Here is a 19,723-nt window from a genome sequence, read left to right as displayed (position 1 = left end):
TGCTATTTTCCATATCTAACGTTGAACATCATTCGCAATGTCAAATTTTAACACAGCATAATAATTAATTCCCTGAATCCCTTTCCAACTTCAACCACTATGCCTTTTTTCCATAAGCTTTCTTACATGTGTGCTATTTCAATCAACTTTATTCACAATCTCAGTCCTTCCCGGGAGCTCTTGCCCTCCTTTTCCCTTTTTTCCGTTCTGGCCCTTTAACTTGATCTTGGTGCAACCCTGCCCTCTTCCACGTATGCGCCTGGCATCGTGACGCACACCGTTGCCGACGCTCAGCTATTTCCTGGTTGCCCTCCACCTTCTGTTCCACAAAATCGGATTTATACCGACGATGGTTCCCCTCCCGCTGAGGATCCCAATGGATCTCTGGTCCAGAAGTATCCTTTCCCAGAACTCATCCTACCTCAAGGTTATTGTCAAGCCCTGTGCTTCTCTTCTATTCATTTTGACTGACTCATGGTCAGCCCGTAACTCTAATATGTCGTCCTCCCGGCCCCCGGACGCCCTCTGCATGACCCCGGGCCTCTGCCCCCTTATCCACCCTCACCGGATGCCCATGCTCGACACAGGTTTTACAAAACTAAGATGGACCCCCACAATTCACCAGGACTCTACGTCCCTACAGCACCCTGGTGAGTCCTACCTATTTTCACCATGTGGAATTCCGGACAACCGGTCAGGCTCTTCATGATCCTCCATTGATTGATTTTTGCTCTTCATTGTCCCATCCTCTTCTCCCCCCTGACCACAGCTTTTTTCCCCTCTACCAGAGATTAGCTCTCCATTGCAACCCGGCCGGTGGTGCACCTTGGTACCTGATATATCTTTGTCATCCCCGGGATTCATTGTTTTCTATCTTGGATCTACATCCAGTTCAGGTACCCACCTTCTCCCATTACCACTCTTCTATTCGCTACTTGCCTGACCCTTACTTCACTCTTGCCTTTTTCACTTCCCTTTTCCGTACAGCACGAAAAAACTGTAACATGGTCCTGAAGATGACTTTAACTCACTATAGGTCAAAACGCCATTGACCTCCCTAGCGCAACTCTTGGTGCAAATCTACGGTTCACTGAATTGTCAATCCTTTGTCATTTAATTTCTGTAAAAAAACACTTGTGAACTGAAAAACTATCTTCTAAATATTATTGGTAATATCTGCCCTGCTCCATTCCTCGCTGTGTCACTTGTTACTTGCACCGTTCACATCATGTTTCACGAGCACTTATGTGCACAAGTTTTTTCGGGTTACGCTCACATCAGTTGTAAACAGTGCTGATACTGTTCAATTGTTCATACCTGTTCTAAATACAGATTGCTCCTTGCATCTCTCTTAAACCCTTTGAGTCTCCTTTTCCTTCTTTTGGCAACTAAAATGTGCATGTTTCATTAACAGTCTTCCAAATATTACCTGTTGAGACGTTGTTTTTGCTACATACATTCATTACCCAGGTCTCAACTGGGTATACAGGTGATCTTCTGTTGTTTGATTCCAGTTCCTACTATGGTGGCAGGTCTTGTTGTTGTTGTGGTTATAGCTATGGTTATTTCTGTAGTCCCTTCCATGATCACAGCTGTGGTGGCAGATGTTGTCACTACGTTTGTCAGTTCTATGTTTGCAACATTTGTTGCAACTATTGTTGCTACTGTAGTAGTGGAGTATTTGGCCTTATATTGATTTCAGAATATCATGCTACCAGAACATTGTGGACATAATGTTGACGGCCAAAATATCATGAAGGCACATATATATGGGGTTACATAAAGTAAATCTGTATTTTCCCATAAGCATTTAGCTTGTCTGTAGTCTGGTCCTCAATATTTTGTCTATGATATTTTAGTAGTACAAAGTTGCTGTAGTCAATATTTTGACATTCAACCGGTAATGGCTGTGGTTGCTGCTGCTATAGCTAATGTTGTGGCTCTTTATTTTACTGCTGTGGTGCCTATTGTGGGTGAAGCTGTTGTGGCTGTAGTGATGTGTTACTGTTGTGGTGGTTGGCATGGTTGACTATGTGGCTCCTGCTGTGGTTCGATCTGTGTTCTTTGCTCTGGTGACAGTTTTAGTATTTATGTAGTCCTTGTAGCCATTGTTGTTGTGTTCCCTGATGTACTTGCTGCTCTTTTTCCTACTGTGGTGGTGGTTCCTGTGGCAGCTTTGGTAGCTTCTTAGGTGATAGTTTTATTTGCTTCTGTGGTCCCTGCTAGGTAGGCATCAGTTGTCACTGTTGTGGCTCCTGCTTTGTGAAATATGTTTTTGCTGCAGTTATACCTGCTGTGGTTACAAGTGTGGTCACTACTGTTGCCCCTGTCTTGCTGACAGCTGTTGCCCATGCCATGAAGGCAGTTGTGTTGCTGCTATGGTCTTTGATGTGGTCCAGAAGTGTTGCTGATGTTTTCCTTTCTTTGCTGACAACCGTTGTAGTTGTTGTCTTTGCCACAGTAGCCGCTGTGATGATTGCTGTTGCAGAGGCTCTGGATATGGTGTAGTGACAGCTGTTGTTTCTCATTCTGGCCTTGCTTTGGTGGTAGAGGTGGTTGCTGCTGAGGACGCACGCCAACATCACAGGGTACACATTTTGAACAGCATTTGTGTCAGGCTAGCTCCATAGTTGCAGAAAGGCAGTGCTGTTTCAGCCCTCTTGCCAGTGCAAAAACAAAATGCTAAATGTATAACAGATCAAATCAACGCTGAAAGACCCTCATTATACTCTCTCTCTTTTTAGGTCAACCCAAGGCAGTGCTTGCTAGTGGATAATCGTTCCTCTTTGTCCCTCCTTGATGTCATTTGTTTCATCCCACGGAGTAGTGCCTAACTACTGGTATCTTTCCACTTTGGCGTCTATCTGTTTGTTTTGGGGCACTATTTTTTTCTTAATTTCCGACTTGTCTTTACAAGAACTCTTGGTGTTCTGAGCTCTGCTGTAAACAGGGCTGTAAATTCTGTCCTTATTTCGTCACATTTGCTGGCTTCAGACTTGTGCCCTGGTAATGCCCCATCTGGTGAATGTAGACTGATTACAGAGGGCCTGCTCTGGTGTGCACTTGTTAAGTTGGTCTTCAGCTGCAGCCGCACAGGACAATGAGTCAAAGCAATGCTGACAAGCACATGGCTACAGACAGGGAAGCATGGGCCTTTTATGAGCACTGCGGTCTTTACAGTCATTGCTACATCGAAACACATCCCTGTTTGTAAACTGAGACTTGAGCTTTCATATATCACCGAAAAGCAAGAGCCCTGACTCCTGCAGTATGTACAACCAGCATGTGGCACTGAAGTGACCGAACCCCCAACCCCCGCAGAATGTACGAACTAGCATCACACATAAACAAAATGGCAACTTCTTTTTGGAAAGGTGATGCACGCAGACAGCTGCACGTAGTTTCACAGCTCATAGTTTTCACAGCAGTGGTTAATGTACTGCAACACAACACGGTTTTATGCACCACCTATCTCTAAGTGGTGAGCTAGGGAGATTTAAGATATATCACCTAGTTTGCCATGGTGACACCATTTTTGGTTGTGTTTACGATCTGCAGTGTGTGTGTGTGTAAGCTACACTATGTATAACAATGCCATAGCACGCTCTAGTGCGTGCTGTAAAATAAAAGTGTAATACTATTGCCTGCCCGCTTCATTAAAACAAATTGTAACGCCCTGAACGTCTCAGGATCGTTTAACAGACACGACAATGAGGACGCAACCACTTGTGAAGGGTTAGTTCTTTTAATGAAGGCAAATAAAATACAAAGAACAAACAAAAGTTATAGTCACTGGAATCCTCCAGGCTAAGTACGTTACCAGCCCACAGCACGGATGGTCCTAACCGTCCTCTGCATATACGCCGATCCCGGCGTATGCCAACAGAGGGCAGAAATGAAATGGCCGACAATGCCAATCGGTAGGCTGTGAGGGGCACGAAGAGTGTTGGGGAGAATCGAGGAGTCAGGGAAACACCCAGCCGGGGTCTCTACCTGAAGGGAGCAGCCGCTCAACCTCTTCCTCAGACTGCACCGGGACGCGGAGTCACCTCCTGGTGATGCGTCACCGATACCCCAATCACAAGCAAGAAGACTGAACCGAGAGCAGCCGCTCGATCGATCCTGTGGACTTCCGAGTCTGTAACGCGGCAAACACCTCCTGGTGTGCGTTACAGCTGGCAGTCCCTGTGTCTCTGGTCGGGCTGGGAGTTACGACTCCAACCAGCAAAAGCGCCACTGCGCTTGGACTCAGCCGAGTCAAAAAGCGAAGCTCAATGGTTGACCGGTAGAGCTTCCGGGTCCTTCACAGGTGACGATGGGGCAAGACACGGCCCAGGGAGTAACGACTCGACCTACCGTGTTTTCCTTGAGTTATGTAACAGCTCTCCTGTTTACATAAGGGCGTGTTTCCCTTGAGTTATGTAACAGCTCTCCTGTTTACATAAGGGCGTGTTTCCCTTGAGTTATGTAACAGCTCTCCTGTTTACATAAGGGCGTGTTTCCCTTGAGTTATGTAACAGCTCTCCTGTTTACATAAGGGCGTGTTTCCCTTGAGTTATGTAACAGCTCTCCTGTTTACATAACCTCTCAACCGCTAAGCATCCTGGGAGATGTAGTCCGTTTTCGCTGGTTACCGTTTTCCTCCCCTCGTATGACAGGAATTCTTGACACAAATCTACTACTTCTCAGTGGTGCAATAATGCTCCTGTTATATGAATCCAGTGTCTGCATCAATTGCAAAAAGTTGTCACAATATAATTAAATTCTAAATTAACATTTTTATTTTTTAGCCTGGTTCCTCAGTTTGGAGGTCGGCATATTTGTCTGTAGCCACATCCTTCCTTCCCCTCCTGACCACTCCTCCATTCAGGCTTTGTGAGAAATGGGACATTTCCACATTCTACATGATTGATATTTAGTCGCCATTGCGACATGTTCTTCTATTGTGTGCCACTGGCACGTCGTGCGCACTGTACTCATTTTCCATATTAAGCTAACTGAGTCGTCTGCTGGATGTAACAAGCGCATTTAAGAGATGATTCCAGAGTGATGCTTTCCCCCATTCCTTTCTTAGCATTTATTAGTAGGTTGACTTCAGGAGGCTTGCTGAAGATGTGGGACTGTTAAAGGCAAGGCTGGTTGATGCAAAGTCGGTCACAGAAAGTCAGCTAGATAGTTTACTATCCCATGAGTTCTAGCTACACCTCAAGTTGTCTCTATCCTAGATGTCTTCAACCTGTCAACCGCGAGCTGCCAGTAGCTTGCAGACTCCTTCAGAGTCGCTTGCAGCCTTTAGTTCATTTTTAAAGCGCAGGGTTACATTTTCCTTTTAAAGTTAAGGGAAGGCTGCGTTTATTTTACATTAGTATCATCAGGCTGCAGTGCTCAGTCAGATTTATGACCCAGGTTGGGGCACAGAGATGAAGAACTGAAGCGCTGAGATATTTCACTCTTAAATAAAAGCCCTTGTCAACTCAATATTGGAGCGTGAGTACAAAATGATGTTTCAATGGGAGAACATTTAAAGAAAAGTTCCCTGAATGAGTAAGTTAATTCTACATTTTAATGTTCTCTCATTTCAAAGTGTCACATTTACAAACAACTGGTCTTGTATTCTCAATGGCCAATGGACAGTGTGCCATGTTTATAACTGAAACACTAAGTTCATTTTGTTTTTAAATGGAAGTAATGAGTCTTATTTATTTCCACTTTCCATTTCGCCAATTAAGTCTTAATGTTTTACGAAGCATGTTTCCTCACTTTAAATTCATCCCATTCAAACAAATGGTTGTATTTTTCTGTTATAAATATGGCACAGTGTCTACAGGCCACTGGGAGTATGATGTCTTGCTGTTTGTAAATGTGACACTTGGAATTGGGAGAACATTTAAATGAAGAGTTTTTTTAATCCATATAAACAAAGTTAACTCTTCATTTAATTTTCTCCAATTTCAAAGCGTTGCCTTTACACACAGCAGGCATTTTGCTCCCAGCGCCTGATAGATGAGGTGCCATATTTATGACTGAAAAAATAGCCATGATTTTAGGTGAGAGAAATTAAAAGTGCAGGAAACTGTTCCATATTGTGAATATTTTCGTAGAAGATTTTTCTACACTTCAAATCGCCCCCATTTAATAAAAAATGGTTGTATGTTTGTGTTATGCATGTAATGATCCCAAATATGGCGAAAGGCATGTTTTGTGCCACAAGTAGATACGACACAGGCTCTCAGTCACTCATACACATATATCCCATTCACACGTATACATGTTCATACATTCCCAAAGACCACGCTCTCAGTGACACACATGGCAGCCCGGTCATAGAGCCCCAATCAAAGTATTTTGGTCAAACCATAGTATCTAGGTCTAGGCTTAAAGTCAATGAAGCTGGGTGGGTGGGTGTTTGCTAACAATGCATAAGTTGCTTGGCCTTCAGTAGCAATGATTTTTACTGATTAGAAGTATCTCTCACTACAAAAAAGGTTGGTGACCCTGGCTCTACCCAAACTTAAAGAGGATACTACTAATCACCTCAACGTTGTTCTTATATTTGGTTGAGGATCTCCTGTATGACTTGCAGTATATGGGAGAACATACCACCTCCTGTACATTTTATGGATACTGTGATTCACAAGGAATTCCATGACCGTATAGAGGCATGAAGCTGCAGACCAAATGCCTTTATTGATCACAGAACTCCAAGGTGAGCTGCAATCGCCTTCAAAATGTAAAGTAAGGAGATAGTTTATACCATATAATATGTGGACCCTTTGCCCCCTCCTTCTCTAAACATGTTACGCAGATGACCAGGGGCACCACGTCATGTCATGTATGACACCTTCTGACTTTCCTGCCTTTTTAGACAAGCTGTAATTTTCAGTGTAGAAATCGAAAAATTGTCTGTGAATGCAACCTATTCCAAGCTAAAAACGTAGGTTTGCTGAAGACTTAACACTTGACATCACTGTACAAATGTAGTGAGCAAACAAGCTAGTTTCTGTAAGCTTCACCCAGGAAATAAATAATTATTTATTTCTTGGGCAGACTGGTGCTGCTTTTTGCTGCAGGATGCCTAACATTCTGTGCATACAGGACATCAATTAGATTGCTGGTTCCCAAGCACTGTCTCTGTGAAGTGACAGTTTATTTTACAAGTTGTTGCTAGATAAGAATAGCACTTGGGCTCCTGTGCACCAATGTCGCCAACGGTAAGTGAAGGCCGTCATGCCCTTGGAGCACTGTAACTTCTCACAAGTGCCATTTACTTATTACCCAGTCGTTTTGACGTCAGAACATGTCTGCAGTAAGGAAATGAAACCCAGTTCAAAATAGGAGGGATTGCAGTCTCCCACATATTATATCTTCATAGTGTGCAGAAGGTGTACTGTATCCTGTATATTAATATATGCGATTTCATACTCACTCCAACCTCTGATTTAGTGCCATCATATCACCATGAGGGTGTAACCCATGTCCCTGCACCCACCTGCAGGACAAGGGCCTGCACCCCCTGTGGTGCAGGGGGGCGCGGCCCAAGGGGTCACCCAGCCCAAGATCTATGAATATCTGTGAGATACAGAAGTGTCAGGGGCCACTCGCCGTATTGTGCAGGGAGACCTCATCAATTTGCGTTTTGTCACTGATTCACTATCTCAGCGTCCTGTAGTCACCGGCCATTTGCTCCAGCCCATATGCGCGTTGGTCTTTCCAGTGGCCTACGCTTCAGAGTGAATCTGTTTTTTTGATATGACTTTTCATGGCGATGGGTGGTATGAGATCTTACATAATCGTGAAGTCACTTTCTTTTCATGGACCACTCAGCAGTGTAAAAGGAAAGGAAGGCCAGTCATGACTTTTCTTAAATGTGTCTTTGTTTGTGGTTTTCAGCCGGATAGTGGGTTCTTCTGTGAAGGAAACTCCAGTGATGATGACGTGGTCCTAAAGGAAGAATTCAGAGGAATAGTTGTCAAACAGGGATGTCTACTGAAACAAGTGAGTAATTTAAGTGTCAGTGTTTTTGTCCATAAAAAGCTATTTTCATTACAGAAGAAGTTTGGTAAAATATTCCGATTGGCGAAAGTGTCCGCTGGAGGATGAGCACAGAGCAACACTGATTGGGCCTTGTTCATTAACCATACTTAAAAATATTAACTGTCTATCACAGGTGAAACTGCATTTTTATTACAGCAATATTAATCGCCTCTTCAACACCTACATACATCTGTGCGTACATGGATTTGAATCATTACTCTAGTAAGGATCAGTTACACTACATTAGTACACCTTAAAAGTTGTGAATGAGTTCATTATAAACATACCGTTCTGCTAACGTCATAACTATCACAGCACGTATTAAGACAGAACTCTGAACATACAGAACACATCCCAAATATGTAATTAGTGCCTATTGGGGCATCCAGAATTGCATGCTACTGCCTGGTACTTACAACACATGGATATTTGCTCGGCAAGGAGCACCTATATCATGCAAGGAGCTACAAGTCATTAAAACTGACATACTTACCCTGCAACCCGCACACCTCCACAAAACCATATCAGACTTTGGTTTGAGATGGAAAGCCGCACCCCAGTCTATCAAAAGGAGTGATGATGCTAATGACAGACTATGCTTCATACAAGTGCTACTTACTAATGTCAATAACATTTAAGTGTCATGTGATTCATTCATACCACTCTGCACGATGGATGGCAGAACTGGGGGCACAAGCAGCTATTCTGGAGACTAGATGGACTGGAAGAGGTGGGTGATGCTTAGATGGGCATTGATTCCTCAGGTTGTAGGTTGGCAACCTCTTGATGTGGCCGAACTTTCCAAATGCACCAGAAACATCAAGTGAAGGGACTTTTTTCTACTGAATAATGTTGGGGAGGTAGGGAGCACACAAACATGCATACACATGCTTCCAGGAATGTATAGAAATACCAGCACTGGCTTCACCAACCAGTGGTGAACATTTCCTTATCAGCTACTGAAATAATCATGACCCATATTTACCAGAATGCAACGGGGAGCCTTTGCCAAGATGTCAGCTCCCTACACCTTGCACATCTACTGAATAATGCACAGGCTTGAAAATGGGGTTGTAAACAACCAGCATTTTCGAATCAAAAGTTTCGAAATGATTGACTCAACAATTAGCTTCATGGAATGTTGCAGGCATTAAGGGGAAGGTGGGCAATACGCAGTGCTCTGATGCTTGGCAAAAGTATGATATAATATTCATGCAGGAGACCTGGGCAATCAACCAAATTGCCATAGATGGATACCGTTCCTTTCAAACCGAAGCAATACCCTCACTTGCAGGCCGAGCCAGAAAGGGTTTACTAACATTCTAACAGCGCCAGGAGACTCCGTCAGGAGTGACAGTTGCGCTATATAAACCTTTCTTTTCATTTCATTTCATTCATTAATATTTAATGCCCTGCCAATAAGCTTAAAGAAATTTCTGATGGTGTCTCCGTCTTTTCATCTCTTGTTATTTGAAGGCTCAGGGGGCCAGGATTGGCTATTGATTAACTTCTGTAACAATAAATTTGGACCTAACATGAATTTGGTGGTGACCCAAGTGGAGTATGAGCTTGATAAAATGGGGACTGGAATCAAAGAGAATTTTGTTATTGTGTGGGTGGGCGATTTTAACACTCAGTTGTGTAAATACTCTACCACCCCAGTTTGCGGTACCGAGGACATGGAAGGGCCCCCGGCAATTCATTTCATCCATAATTATTATGGTCAGAGCCTGAATAGCTTTCTGTCCATTAGAAACCTGGAGGTAAGGAATAGGCATTCTGAACAGTCCGGAGAGTTCATACAAACCTTTAGACGCAATGATTATGAGTCAACTATTGACCACATGATGACTTCTGATACCCTTGATAGGAAGCTGACTCAAGTGGAGTCAGTTTTCACCACTTTCAATGATCACACCATTCTTTCCCTTTCCATAGCATTAGGTCCCTCCTGCAAGAGGCAAACAAAAACAATTGAGACACCGGCCCTAGGAAGAAAGAATGGATACCAACTAAAATGGGCTAGCGTAGATAAGGTAAACATAACCCATGCAATAGTAACAAAGAACATGGACTGCATACAAAATTGTTTGGACATAAATCTATCTGATGACCTTATCATTCATGACTTTACAAAATTATTAGAGGCAGTAAACAAGGCTTTAGCCCGTAAAAGAATCTCAAGTAAGGCACCGGTGGGGTGTTGGTTTGATCGCGTATGTTGACAATCGCTAAAAACTCTCCATGAAGCCCTGAAAGAAGTCCACAGAGATCAAGAGTGGATAAAATCACTCCAGAAGATATATAAAGAATGTAGGAAGCAGAGGGAAACAATTGTGAAAGATCTGACCTGAGAACAATTAGAAAGGGCAGCCCTAACTAATATTAACAGGGATTTCTGGAGGGTGGTAAATAAACCCCACTTTAAGGATGCCAGTGATCCAACTTTGGAATCCCATGTGGGAGAGGATGCCTTGGTGGCTCATTTTGAGACAATCTTCGGGTTGGGGTAACTCAGACAATGGAGTATCCTCCAACACCCCCAGCACACACAGACCCACTTGTGTTTATGGTTGAGGAAATAACAAATTGATTGGAAAGGTGCAGTAGGGTGAAGGCTCCAGGCCCAGACGGGGTCCAAATAGACCTTTTTCTTGAAGATCATGTTCTATGGGCACCCCTACTGCAGAATGTATTTAACACCATAGCCAAGGATCGCCCCTTGGTATCGTGGATTTTCAAAAAGAGAGTAAGAAGCGATCCAGGCAATTATAGGCCAATATCCCTGCTAGATAGCACATCAAAACTAATGGGACAGCTACTACTACATCGGCTGGAAGAGTGGGCTAATTATACAAATATACTGATTCCAGCCCAATACAGATTCCAACGGGGAAGGGGCAAGACCGACCAGTGTCTGAATTTAAGCCTTGTCATTGAAAAATACACTAGGGCTAAAGGGGAAACAATCTGCATGGCCTTCATGGATCTCTCAGCGGCATTTGATTCCGTAAACCACAGAAGGCTATGGGGAACAATGGAGGCCATGGGGGTAGATCCCTCAATTCTCACGTTCATTAGACAGCTCTACTCCCAGACTACCGCCTCGGTGCGGTACGGCAAGGACGGGGCTTGTACCTGTTCATTTCAGATCCTGCGAGGGGTTAGGCAAGGATGCGTCCTGGCCCCTTTCCTATTTTCATTATATACGAATGAGGTAGAGGCAGCACTGGTGGGCACGTCTCTGGAAATTCCAAAATTTGGGTCACTATCCCTGCCTTTGCTTGCATACGCAGATGATACTGTCCTAGTGGCCAGAACTGGTAGGGCGTTGCAATATATGCTAATGGCTTATACTTCTTTCATGACTTCCCTCGATTTAAGGGTTAATGGATTTAAATCATTTATCTTAAAAGCAACTCCAAAGGGGCGAGGAAAAACCCCATCCTTCACTTAGAGGCCCGTAAACTAGAGATAGTCAATTGTTTCCCCTAAACTCATGTTTGATAAGGGTCATACTTGGGCACCTATGATCAAAAATAGGGTGCTAGCAATGGAGAGAAGTATGGCAGCCATTAACAGATTTGCTAAAAAATTGGAAACTAAGCCCATAAGAGTTATAAAGAGTATTTACAAGGCAAAGACAGTATATCTATCTACCATGGAGCACGGGTGTGGGGTATGTCTAATAGCGACCAGCTATAGATTACGAAGGACAAATTTCTGAAGCGGCTAATTCCAATTTTAACTTACATGCGGAACTAGACTTCCCTTATAATAGCGATTGGATACGATTAGCCCCTTCAGCGGAATGGCGCTCAATTTGGAGGAAGAATACGCTTACCCTAACACAGCCTATCGTAAAGGATTGCCTTGAGCTGGATGACGTGCGTAAAGTAGGACGGTTCTTCTACGTAAGGTCTACCTTGAGCACCCTGGGCCTGGAGGATCTGTCATAAATCCTAGCAAATGCCTCCAAATACCCAAGAAGGTTCTAAAAGAATTTTATTTGGCTAAACTGGTGCACAGGCGCATAGAGATAAACAAAGTTAAGTCATCAGTCAGGATATATCGGAGTCTTCCTACTTCACTAGAGAGCGATTATCACCACCGAGAGGAAATTCTGAAACTACAGCATAGATTCATTCTAGTAAGATTCCGAAAGAATTTGTTTCCCTTGTTGGTGGGGTACCCAGCGGGAAAATACAAGCATTGTGACCTGTCTGTTTGTCCATGTGACGGAACCTCAGAACAATTAGATCTCCACATCAACCTATTCTGTGAAATGTATAAAGAGGAACGAGTGAGATATATATTACCGGTTCTGAGACAGTATAATTTTAGAGAATGTAAAGTGGCCCTCAGATTTCTTAAAAAACTCGGCAATCCCTTTATCAGCCATGTAGTAGCCAACTTCCTCTGGGTTTGACCAAGAAAAGGAAGCTTTTTGATTAATTTTAGAACACTCAGATGTATTTGTAATCTTATGATATTTTATTGTAATTTTTGATGAATTTTATGCTTTTTGTTAATGTCTTGTGCTTTTATGATCTTTGTTTTTATTCAAGATCGAATAAAGCTTTATGAAATTAAATTAAATGACTCAACACCCTTGTTTGTTTTTCTAGTCGAACACGGTTATTTGTAGTTTTATTATCATAATTATTTCCTTTTAGTATTTACTGTGATTATGAAACCTAATAATCCCAAATGGCCAATCTATAATGCACAATAGATTACATTTCATTTTTCAGAATACAGTGGATCTAGAATATAGTCACGAACCTCCCTTTGTTTGTCATCCAATTATTAAGAGGCATTGGGAACGCCTATAGTTTTCAGCTTTAATAGGCTGAGCTACTGGATTTGCCAATGTTTTTTTATTGTCAATCGCATATCAATCGCATTTTAGTAAACTAACCTAACATGTCATATGGCCACCGTAAAACTATAAATTAAATCTGAAAAAGGGAAAAGAAGGTGTGAAGCACAAATAAGAAAGGGAGCAATTTGTAGCTGCCATACACTAGTAAAACAAATTAAGTGGGACAAGGGAATTCAGAGGTCCTGGGGAGTGAGAGCAGTGAAAATTTTGGTAGTGCAGGAAGAGAAACAAGTGGTTGTGAGAGAACAAGGAAACATAAAAAGCCAGCTTCTAGCAGTGGAAGGCTACAACTCATCCAGGGGCAGCTGGTATTCTTTGAAAGTGGTGGGCGACCGAAGTACCCCACCACTTCCCAAAATACATGTATAACAAAACATGCACAATAAATAAGCAATACATCACTGGCATAAATTACAGTGAAATTATAAATAAGATAAACACTTCTTACCTGGGCTGTGTCCTCTGCATTCTCCGGCTCCCTCCAAGCACAAGTCGATGACCTAACTTCCCTAAGCAATCCAGACGCTGCTCTCATGCTGTAAATCAACATGAGAGCAGTGCCAGGATGGGCTGGCACAGAGTAGCTAGATGCTCCTTCAGGCCCCGTCGGCTTGTGCTCGGTCTCCACCCAGCTGTCTAAGACAGCTGGGTGGAGAGCTTCAAAGTGCACATGTCAGCCAAGTCAAAATCAACAGGGGTATACCCAATTCACCCTTTTATACCTGGACATGGGATGTTGGTTTATACAATGACAAATGGTATAAAGGAATAGATACAAAATAATTTTTGAGTAGAGTACATTTAATTACCCTCTCCACAATTATTATTCTTGCTTGAATGTATCAAAACATATTTATAACCCATATAGACAATAGCACCTAATCAATGAAATAAACACAAAAAATGACATATATCACAACATTCTATACATAAACCAAAAAACATATATATAAACCACAATAGCCCTAAAAAAGTATTATTCTCACTAGTGTCCCCCTTACAATTATGGAAGGACCACTAAGAGGTAGTCCAGGTGGCACACTTAAGCCTAGTCAACTAATACAAGTCGTTCTAGTGTGACACCCTACAATTCTAAACAATCACTACAGTTCAAATGACTCCTCCTTAGAAGTGTGAGCGCACAACAACAACATTTTAAAAAAAAATTACCTTCTTTTCTTCGCAGCGCAATGTCCTCCTCCCACGGGTATCTTCTGGACGCTCCCGATGCAGGAAACTGCACTACCCAATCCTGGTGCTGCTTTCACAGCATGAAAGCAGCATCAGGCTTTTTCAGCACTCCTAATAAGCCTGTGCTTCCTCTAACCTAGCTGTCAAAGAAAACAAACTAGTTTAGAGAACTTTAAAATGTGCATGTCTGGCTAGCTTTCCCAAGACGGCCGGCCAAGGGGACATGCACATTTTAAAGTGTACATCTCCCTGCTGCTGCCATTCTGCAGCGCTGGCCCCGCCCCGACCTGACACTTAGTTCAGGAAAGGTTGCTGAAAAATAAAACAATAATAAATGAACTTTATAACCGTTTTATTTTTCAGCTCTGAGGCTTGTGAGGTATCGCTCCTCCACTCAAATGGAGGAGCCGCCCCTGCACTGTGCAGCGTCTTATAGCCACTGCCCCAGTCCTTCGCTGCCAATCGGCAGCAGAGGACACGCCTCCCTTTTTCCTTGGCTCAGGGCAGGCTGGCAGCTGCGGGCTCCATACTGAAAAATAAAATGGCAATGAAATCATTTCATTGCCATTTTATTTTTCACATTTAGCACGGCTCAAAGAAGGCAGGGTGGGGGGGTGTAAATGACAATGTCTTTTATTTATGTTTTGGTTTGTAAAACAAATAACGGCATTGTTATTTGCAATGCTAATAGCTCAAACTCTCGCAAATGCGAGACCTATTGCATTGCAAATGCTTGTTCTAATTATGTCGAACAGACACGGTTATGGGCACTCTTACTATAATGAGCATTTTAAACAAAAATATGTTCTCGTCCATTTCTTGAACTAGAATTTGCCCTCTTGTTCTCAGTGTTCTGTTTGGTCCCATTACCTATAGATTTGATTTATATGTTGTGTGCTGCTCTGAATCACGTGTGTATAAATATATTCAATGTGTAGCGCTGAGTAGGACGGGATACATAATGATGAGGATTTCATGTGGTGGGCCTAGGATACCAGTTAGAGATACCGAATTGCAGGAAGGTTTAAAATAGTGGGTACAACATTGTATTTTTCCCCATATGGAGGGACTGGAGCATCACACGTCATCCCGCCACATTCCTCCATTCTCTGTAGACAGTTCACCAATGTGTGGGCTGTAAGCAACTTGGCCATCTCCTGTGCCTGTCCATCTTCTTTAAGCCCCACACCTTGCCCTTTAGGTCCGCCTTTCTCTACCTCTCTGCTGTCTCTTGTTCCCCGCTCTTTCTTACTCCGCGCCCTTTGTTTTCCTTTCATTGCCTGTTTTCTTTCCTTCCTGCTTATTGTTTTCATTTCGGTGACTGCCCATAAATCTCCCTCCCACATTCCGGGTGCCATTTTCACCCTCAGCGTAGTAAGACAGCAAATGAAAACACATGGAGCACAATTTTAGGGAGTTGAAAGAAGATTGTGCGTTTGGGTCACAGCAAAAATGTAGAGGTTTCGTATAACATATGAAATAACTGTATCCAGTCCAGTGCTTTATATGGGCCGGTACTGTCCAGTACGGGGTACCTGCACTTTAATTTCAGAGGGAGAACATCTGCATTTCGCAGCAAGGCTGAAATACATTCAATAGGTGAGTACCGGCACGTCACAAGAGCAAACAGGTACTCTGAACTTTGAGTACCTGCACTTCTGGATGTCCATGTCAAGTCCTGCAGTACACAAACCTCAGTAGGGTGGAATCTGGCCCCAGGCTACTTCTTAGTAGGGGCTGTTAGATTGTTTTTTCTCTTCAGTTCACTGGATAGTTTGTATTTGTACAGCAGCCTTTGCAGCGATCGGGTGATGTTGGAAATTCCGAGCATGACAGCAGATGTGTCTGCTAGGCAGTGCCAGCACCTGGTAGATCGATGAACGGGAGGCAAAAAAAGCATTTGTAAAACCGGGGGAGCTGGCCTGAACAAGCTGGTGCGGTAATTATTTTTATGGCAAGCATTTGACACAAAAACAAAAACTGAATAAAAAAAAAAAACTTTCCAATACACTTCTAACATGGTTAGAAGTGTAGAATTTTAAAAAAATCGTAAGGAATACTTCCTGGTAGGCAGATATAATTAGAACGGTCATGGAAATAATGTTTAGCTTTAATGCACATCACAGGAAAACGTTTTTTTATTTTTGCTGCACAGAAAAGGTACAGTTGCGTTTAATTACTCTATCCTGAAGTCCTGGTTTACTCAAACATAGAGGGCCCGATTCACAGAACTAACGTAAGACAAAATCCTAAACTTACTACTTTTGGTATTCACAGAAGGCATTTAGTAGTAGTAAAGTTAGGATTTTGTCTTAAGTTTGACTTAAGACAGACTTTAGACAGACTTAAGACAGACTTAAGACAGACTTAAGACAAACTGAAGACAAACTGAAGACAGACTTAAGACAGACTTAAGACAGACTTAAGACAGACTTAAGACAGACTTAAGTTAGGATTTTGTCTTAAGTCTGTCTTAAGTCTGTCTTAAGTTTGTCTTAAATCTGTCTTAAGTCTGTCTTAAGTTTGTCTTAAGTCTATCTTTAGTCAAACTTAAGACAAAATCCTAACTTTACTACTACTAAATGCCTTCTGTGAATACCAAAAGTAGTATGTTTAGGATTTTGTCTTAAGTTAGTTCTGTGAATCGGCCCCAGCATGACTAAAACATGTAAAAACACGGACAAAGAAAAAAAGCATTGGTCGTGCACTTTCCATTAGGTGGTTTACAATCTATTACCGATTTATTTCAGTCTGTTTTAGTTCTGTCTAGAGCACTGCAGAATGTAAGTCGCAGAGGACTGTATATAAAGACCCCTACTGACGAAGAATCCTCTCCGTTCTTGGCCTCGTTCCATCGCCTCTGTGTTTTTTTGGCATCCCCTTGTGGGTGTAAATCCTAGCGCTTGTGAACGGTAACCCTGCCTGGCTGCGCGCAGGGGAGCCGAGCAGTGACAGGCCTCCCTCCACCTGAGGTGCCGGAAGCATGGGGAATGGCCTGACTACCACATACATTGACCCGCTGCTCTTGAGTTTCCTGCCGGGTAGTTTCGCCAGGGGCGTGGTTTGGTCCGTATGACTGCGGGTGGGGTGGAGGTGGAGGGGTGTAAGCTTCAGATTTCACAACAATCACGCTGGGAAATCATGTAAAAAATACATTATATAAGAAGCAGGACATAATGGGGGGCTTAAAAGGACGTGGAAAGAGTGGAGGGCGGATTGTGAGACACAATATTATTCAAACTAATCAACATGTTTAAGACCTTCAAAACAGAAACAAAAGTGTGTGTGTGCCTGTGTTTTTGTCCCTGTGGGCATGAAAAAATTCCAGGTGAAATCTGAGACACTTCACCATAGATGACTGAAAACGCTTGCCCCCAACTACTTACTACAAAATATTTTTTTAGGGGAGTGTAACACCCCAGACATCCCCTGAAGCTATGCCCCTGAGGTTAGCAGTATTTAGATGACACTCTGAATACATGTCCTAATTTCTTGAGAAGATCATGTCGGATATGCATCGGAATCAACTTGGGCAGGGCTGGTCATGAAGCCCTGGCCTTCGGTCTGCTTGCTTGGGCCCATGGCAGTTGGTGTAGCCAAAGCCCTTTGCGCTCACGATATAACCAGGGGTGATCCTTCCAAGCACACAATGGAAGAAGGAGGGGCCCGACGGGGGGAGGGAGGGAAAGCGAAAGCGTGCCATGTGCGCGTTGTACTAAAATGCCGCGACCTGTACGCATGCACATCTACTGTCCTCCGTACGCATGCACATCTCCTGTCCTCCGTACGCGTGCACATCTCCTTTCCTCCGTACGCGTGCACATCTTCTGTCCGTCCATACGAGTGCACATCTAGCTTTGGAATTCGTATTGATTCCAAAAGGTTCTCGCATGGCGAGAGCAGAGCATGCGCGCTGCTAACATCAGGCGAGACCTAAAAAAGAAAGCAGAAGAAAGAAAAGCAATGTTTCATTTTCATTGCTTTAAACAGCTGCTTCATGACCTGACTTGCCTTTCACCTCGGCTGATGGCAGCTGGCACTGGGACGTCAGAACTCGACTATAACTTATTACCTTATAGTTCTGACATATTTTCTTTATAATCGGCAACTGGGTACGCCACAAGTTGCTGATTATGAAGAAATTAATGACTGCCGTTTATACAGGGATTACAGAATCCCATTTATTATAAAAAGAAAATACCTCAGGATTCAAAAACAGAGTGAGCTTTAATTAAGTATAGGGTAGTGCATCATAAAAAAAATGTGTTATCTTACATGAGATCTAAAATAACAAATTAGAAAACTAGCCTCTTTCTTGAAGTAATACATCTGTGGAACATAACTACATCAATATACTTCAGCTGTGGATAACAAAGACAAATATAATGGGCAAAGGAAGGGGCGAAGTGTGTAGTCTTCTGCCTGCTCATAAAGTCATATCTGTAATGTGAATTGGCATTTCTGTGGTCTTGTTCAATAACAGTCTGGTGCTGTTTGTATCATGAAGTATGATTTCAAGAAGATTAGTCTAATAGCCTTCCAGTTACAAGGCCCATACATAACATCTCAGAATAAGATTTCCTCATCAATTACATTCAAAAGATAGCCATCTCAGAGTTCTGTGATACATATAGAGCACTCCATTTGAGGCCTTATGATTTGGCAGTAGGGTACCTGTCCGAATATATTTTCTTATAAAAACATCTATATATATTTGATACATAGGCGTTGACAGTTCCTCTGTAGTTATGGTTAGGTCAGAGTTTACATTGAAAGAGCATTTTTTTCTTACTAACGCTGGCCCCGTTCAAGGATTCTGCAAAACACTTTCCAGTAAAAACAATTTCATCTACTTTGGGTTCCAGTAAGTTTTGTAAAGACCCATAGACCAGGGGCTGAAAAGGCGCATCCAGAGGTGGGATACCAACAATGACATTTCCCATTCTGACTCCAATCGGATTCTTTGCTCCTTAATTAGAAAGGAATAGCAACAAACTCGACATTTAAGTAGAACTAAACTCAAGGAAATGCCTATACTTGGTTTGGTATAAAAAGGGTTCAGAAATTAGCATTTAAAATGTGTTCTCTCTGGGCATGAAGATGTTAGATTTTAGCAATATCTAGATAGTTAATTTGAGGATCCTTAGCAGGTCGGCTAATTCTCAGTGTATTTACGATTCAGTAAAGAAAAAATAGAACCACACAATTAGGTATTAGAGCTTTTCCTTGTGTCTTTTTTGCGGATTCACAAATCCGGTTTTTGATTCATGAATCTGTGGCACTCTCTTTGGCTGGATGTCTCAGAAAAGTTTCAGTTCCAGCTGCCACTACCTAGCATGGATCACTGAACACCCTGTTGGGATAAATACACATAGAAAGGGAGTAACAGGGCAAGGTGGACTCACCTCAAACCGCATGAACAAAAGGACTATTAAGGGACCACACTATATAACTAAAATGTGTTACAAGATTTTTAAAACCTGTGCCAGATTTGCAAATCCTAGATACATCCCAGGGACTTGGACTAAAGTAGTGTTCCAGGATCTTCAAATCCAGCATAGGATTTGCGAATAATGCTAAAAACAGGAAATAAAAAGAAGTTGACGCTCCACA

General features: G+C 42.6%; 1 protein-coding gene across 1 annotated transcript in view; it reads left to right on the top strand.

Annotated features, from left to right (window-relative positions):
* PLEK (pleckstrin) overlaps positions 1 to 19,723 on the top strand; it is a 392,598-nt gene that overhangs the window by 252,383 nt on the left and 120,492 nt on the right. The window contains exon 6 of the mRNA XM_085612714.1: positions 7,891 to 7,995. Within this exon, the coding sequence (XP_085468840.1) occupies positions 7,891 to 7,995 (105 nt within the window). The remainder of the gene's footprint in view (positions 1 to 7,890; positions 7,996 to 19,723) is intronic.

Source organism: Triturus cristatus, chromosome 6 (genome assembly GCF_964204655.1).
Source record: "Triturus cristatus chromosome 6, aTriCri1.1, whole genome shotgun sequence".
Classification (NCBI taxonomy): domain Eukaryota; kingdom Metazoa; phylum Chordata; class Amphibia; order Caudata; family Salamandridae; genus Triturus; species Triturus cristatus.
This window is presented reverse-complemented; position numbering and strand designations above follow the sequence as displayed.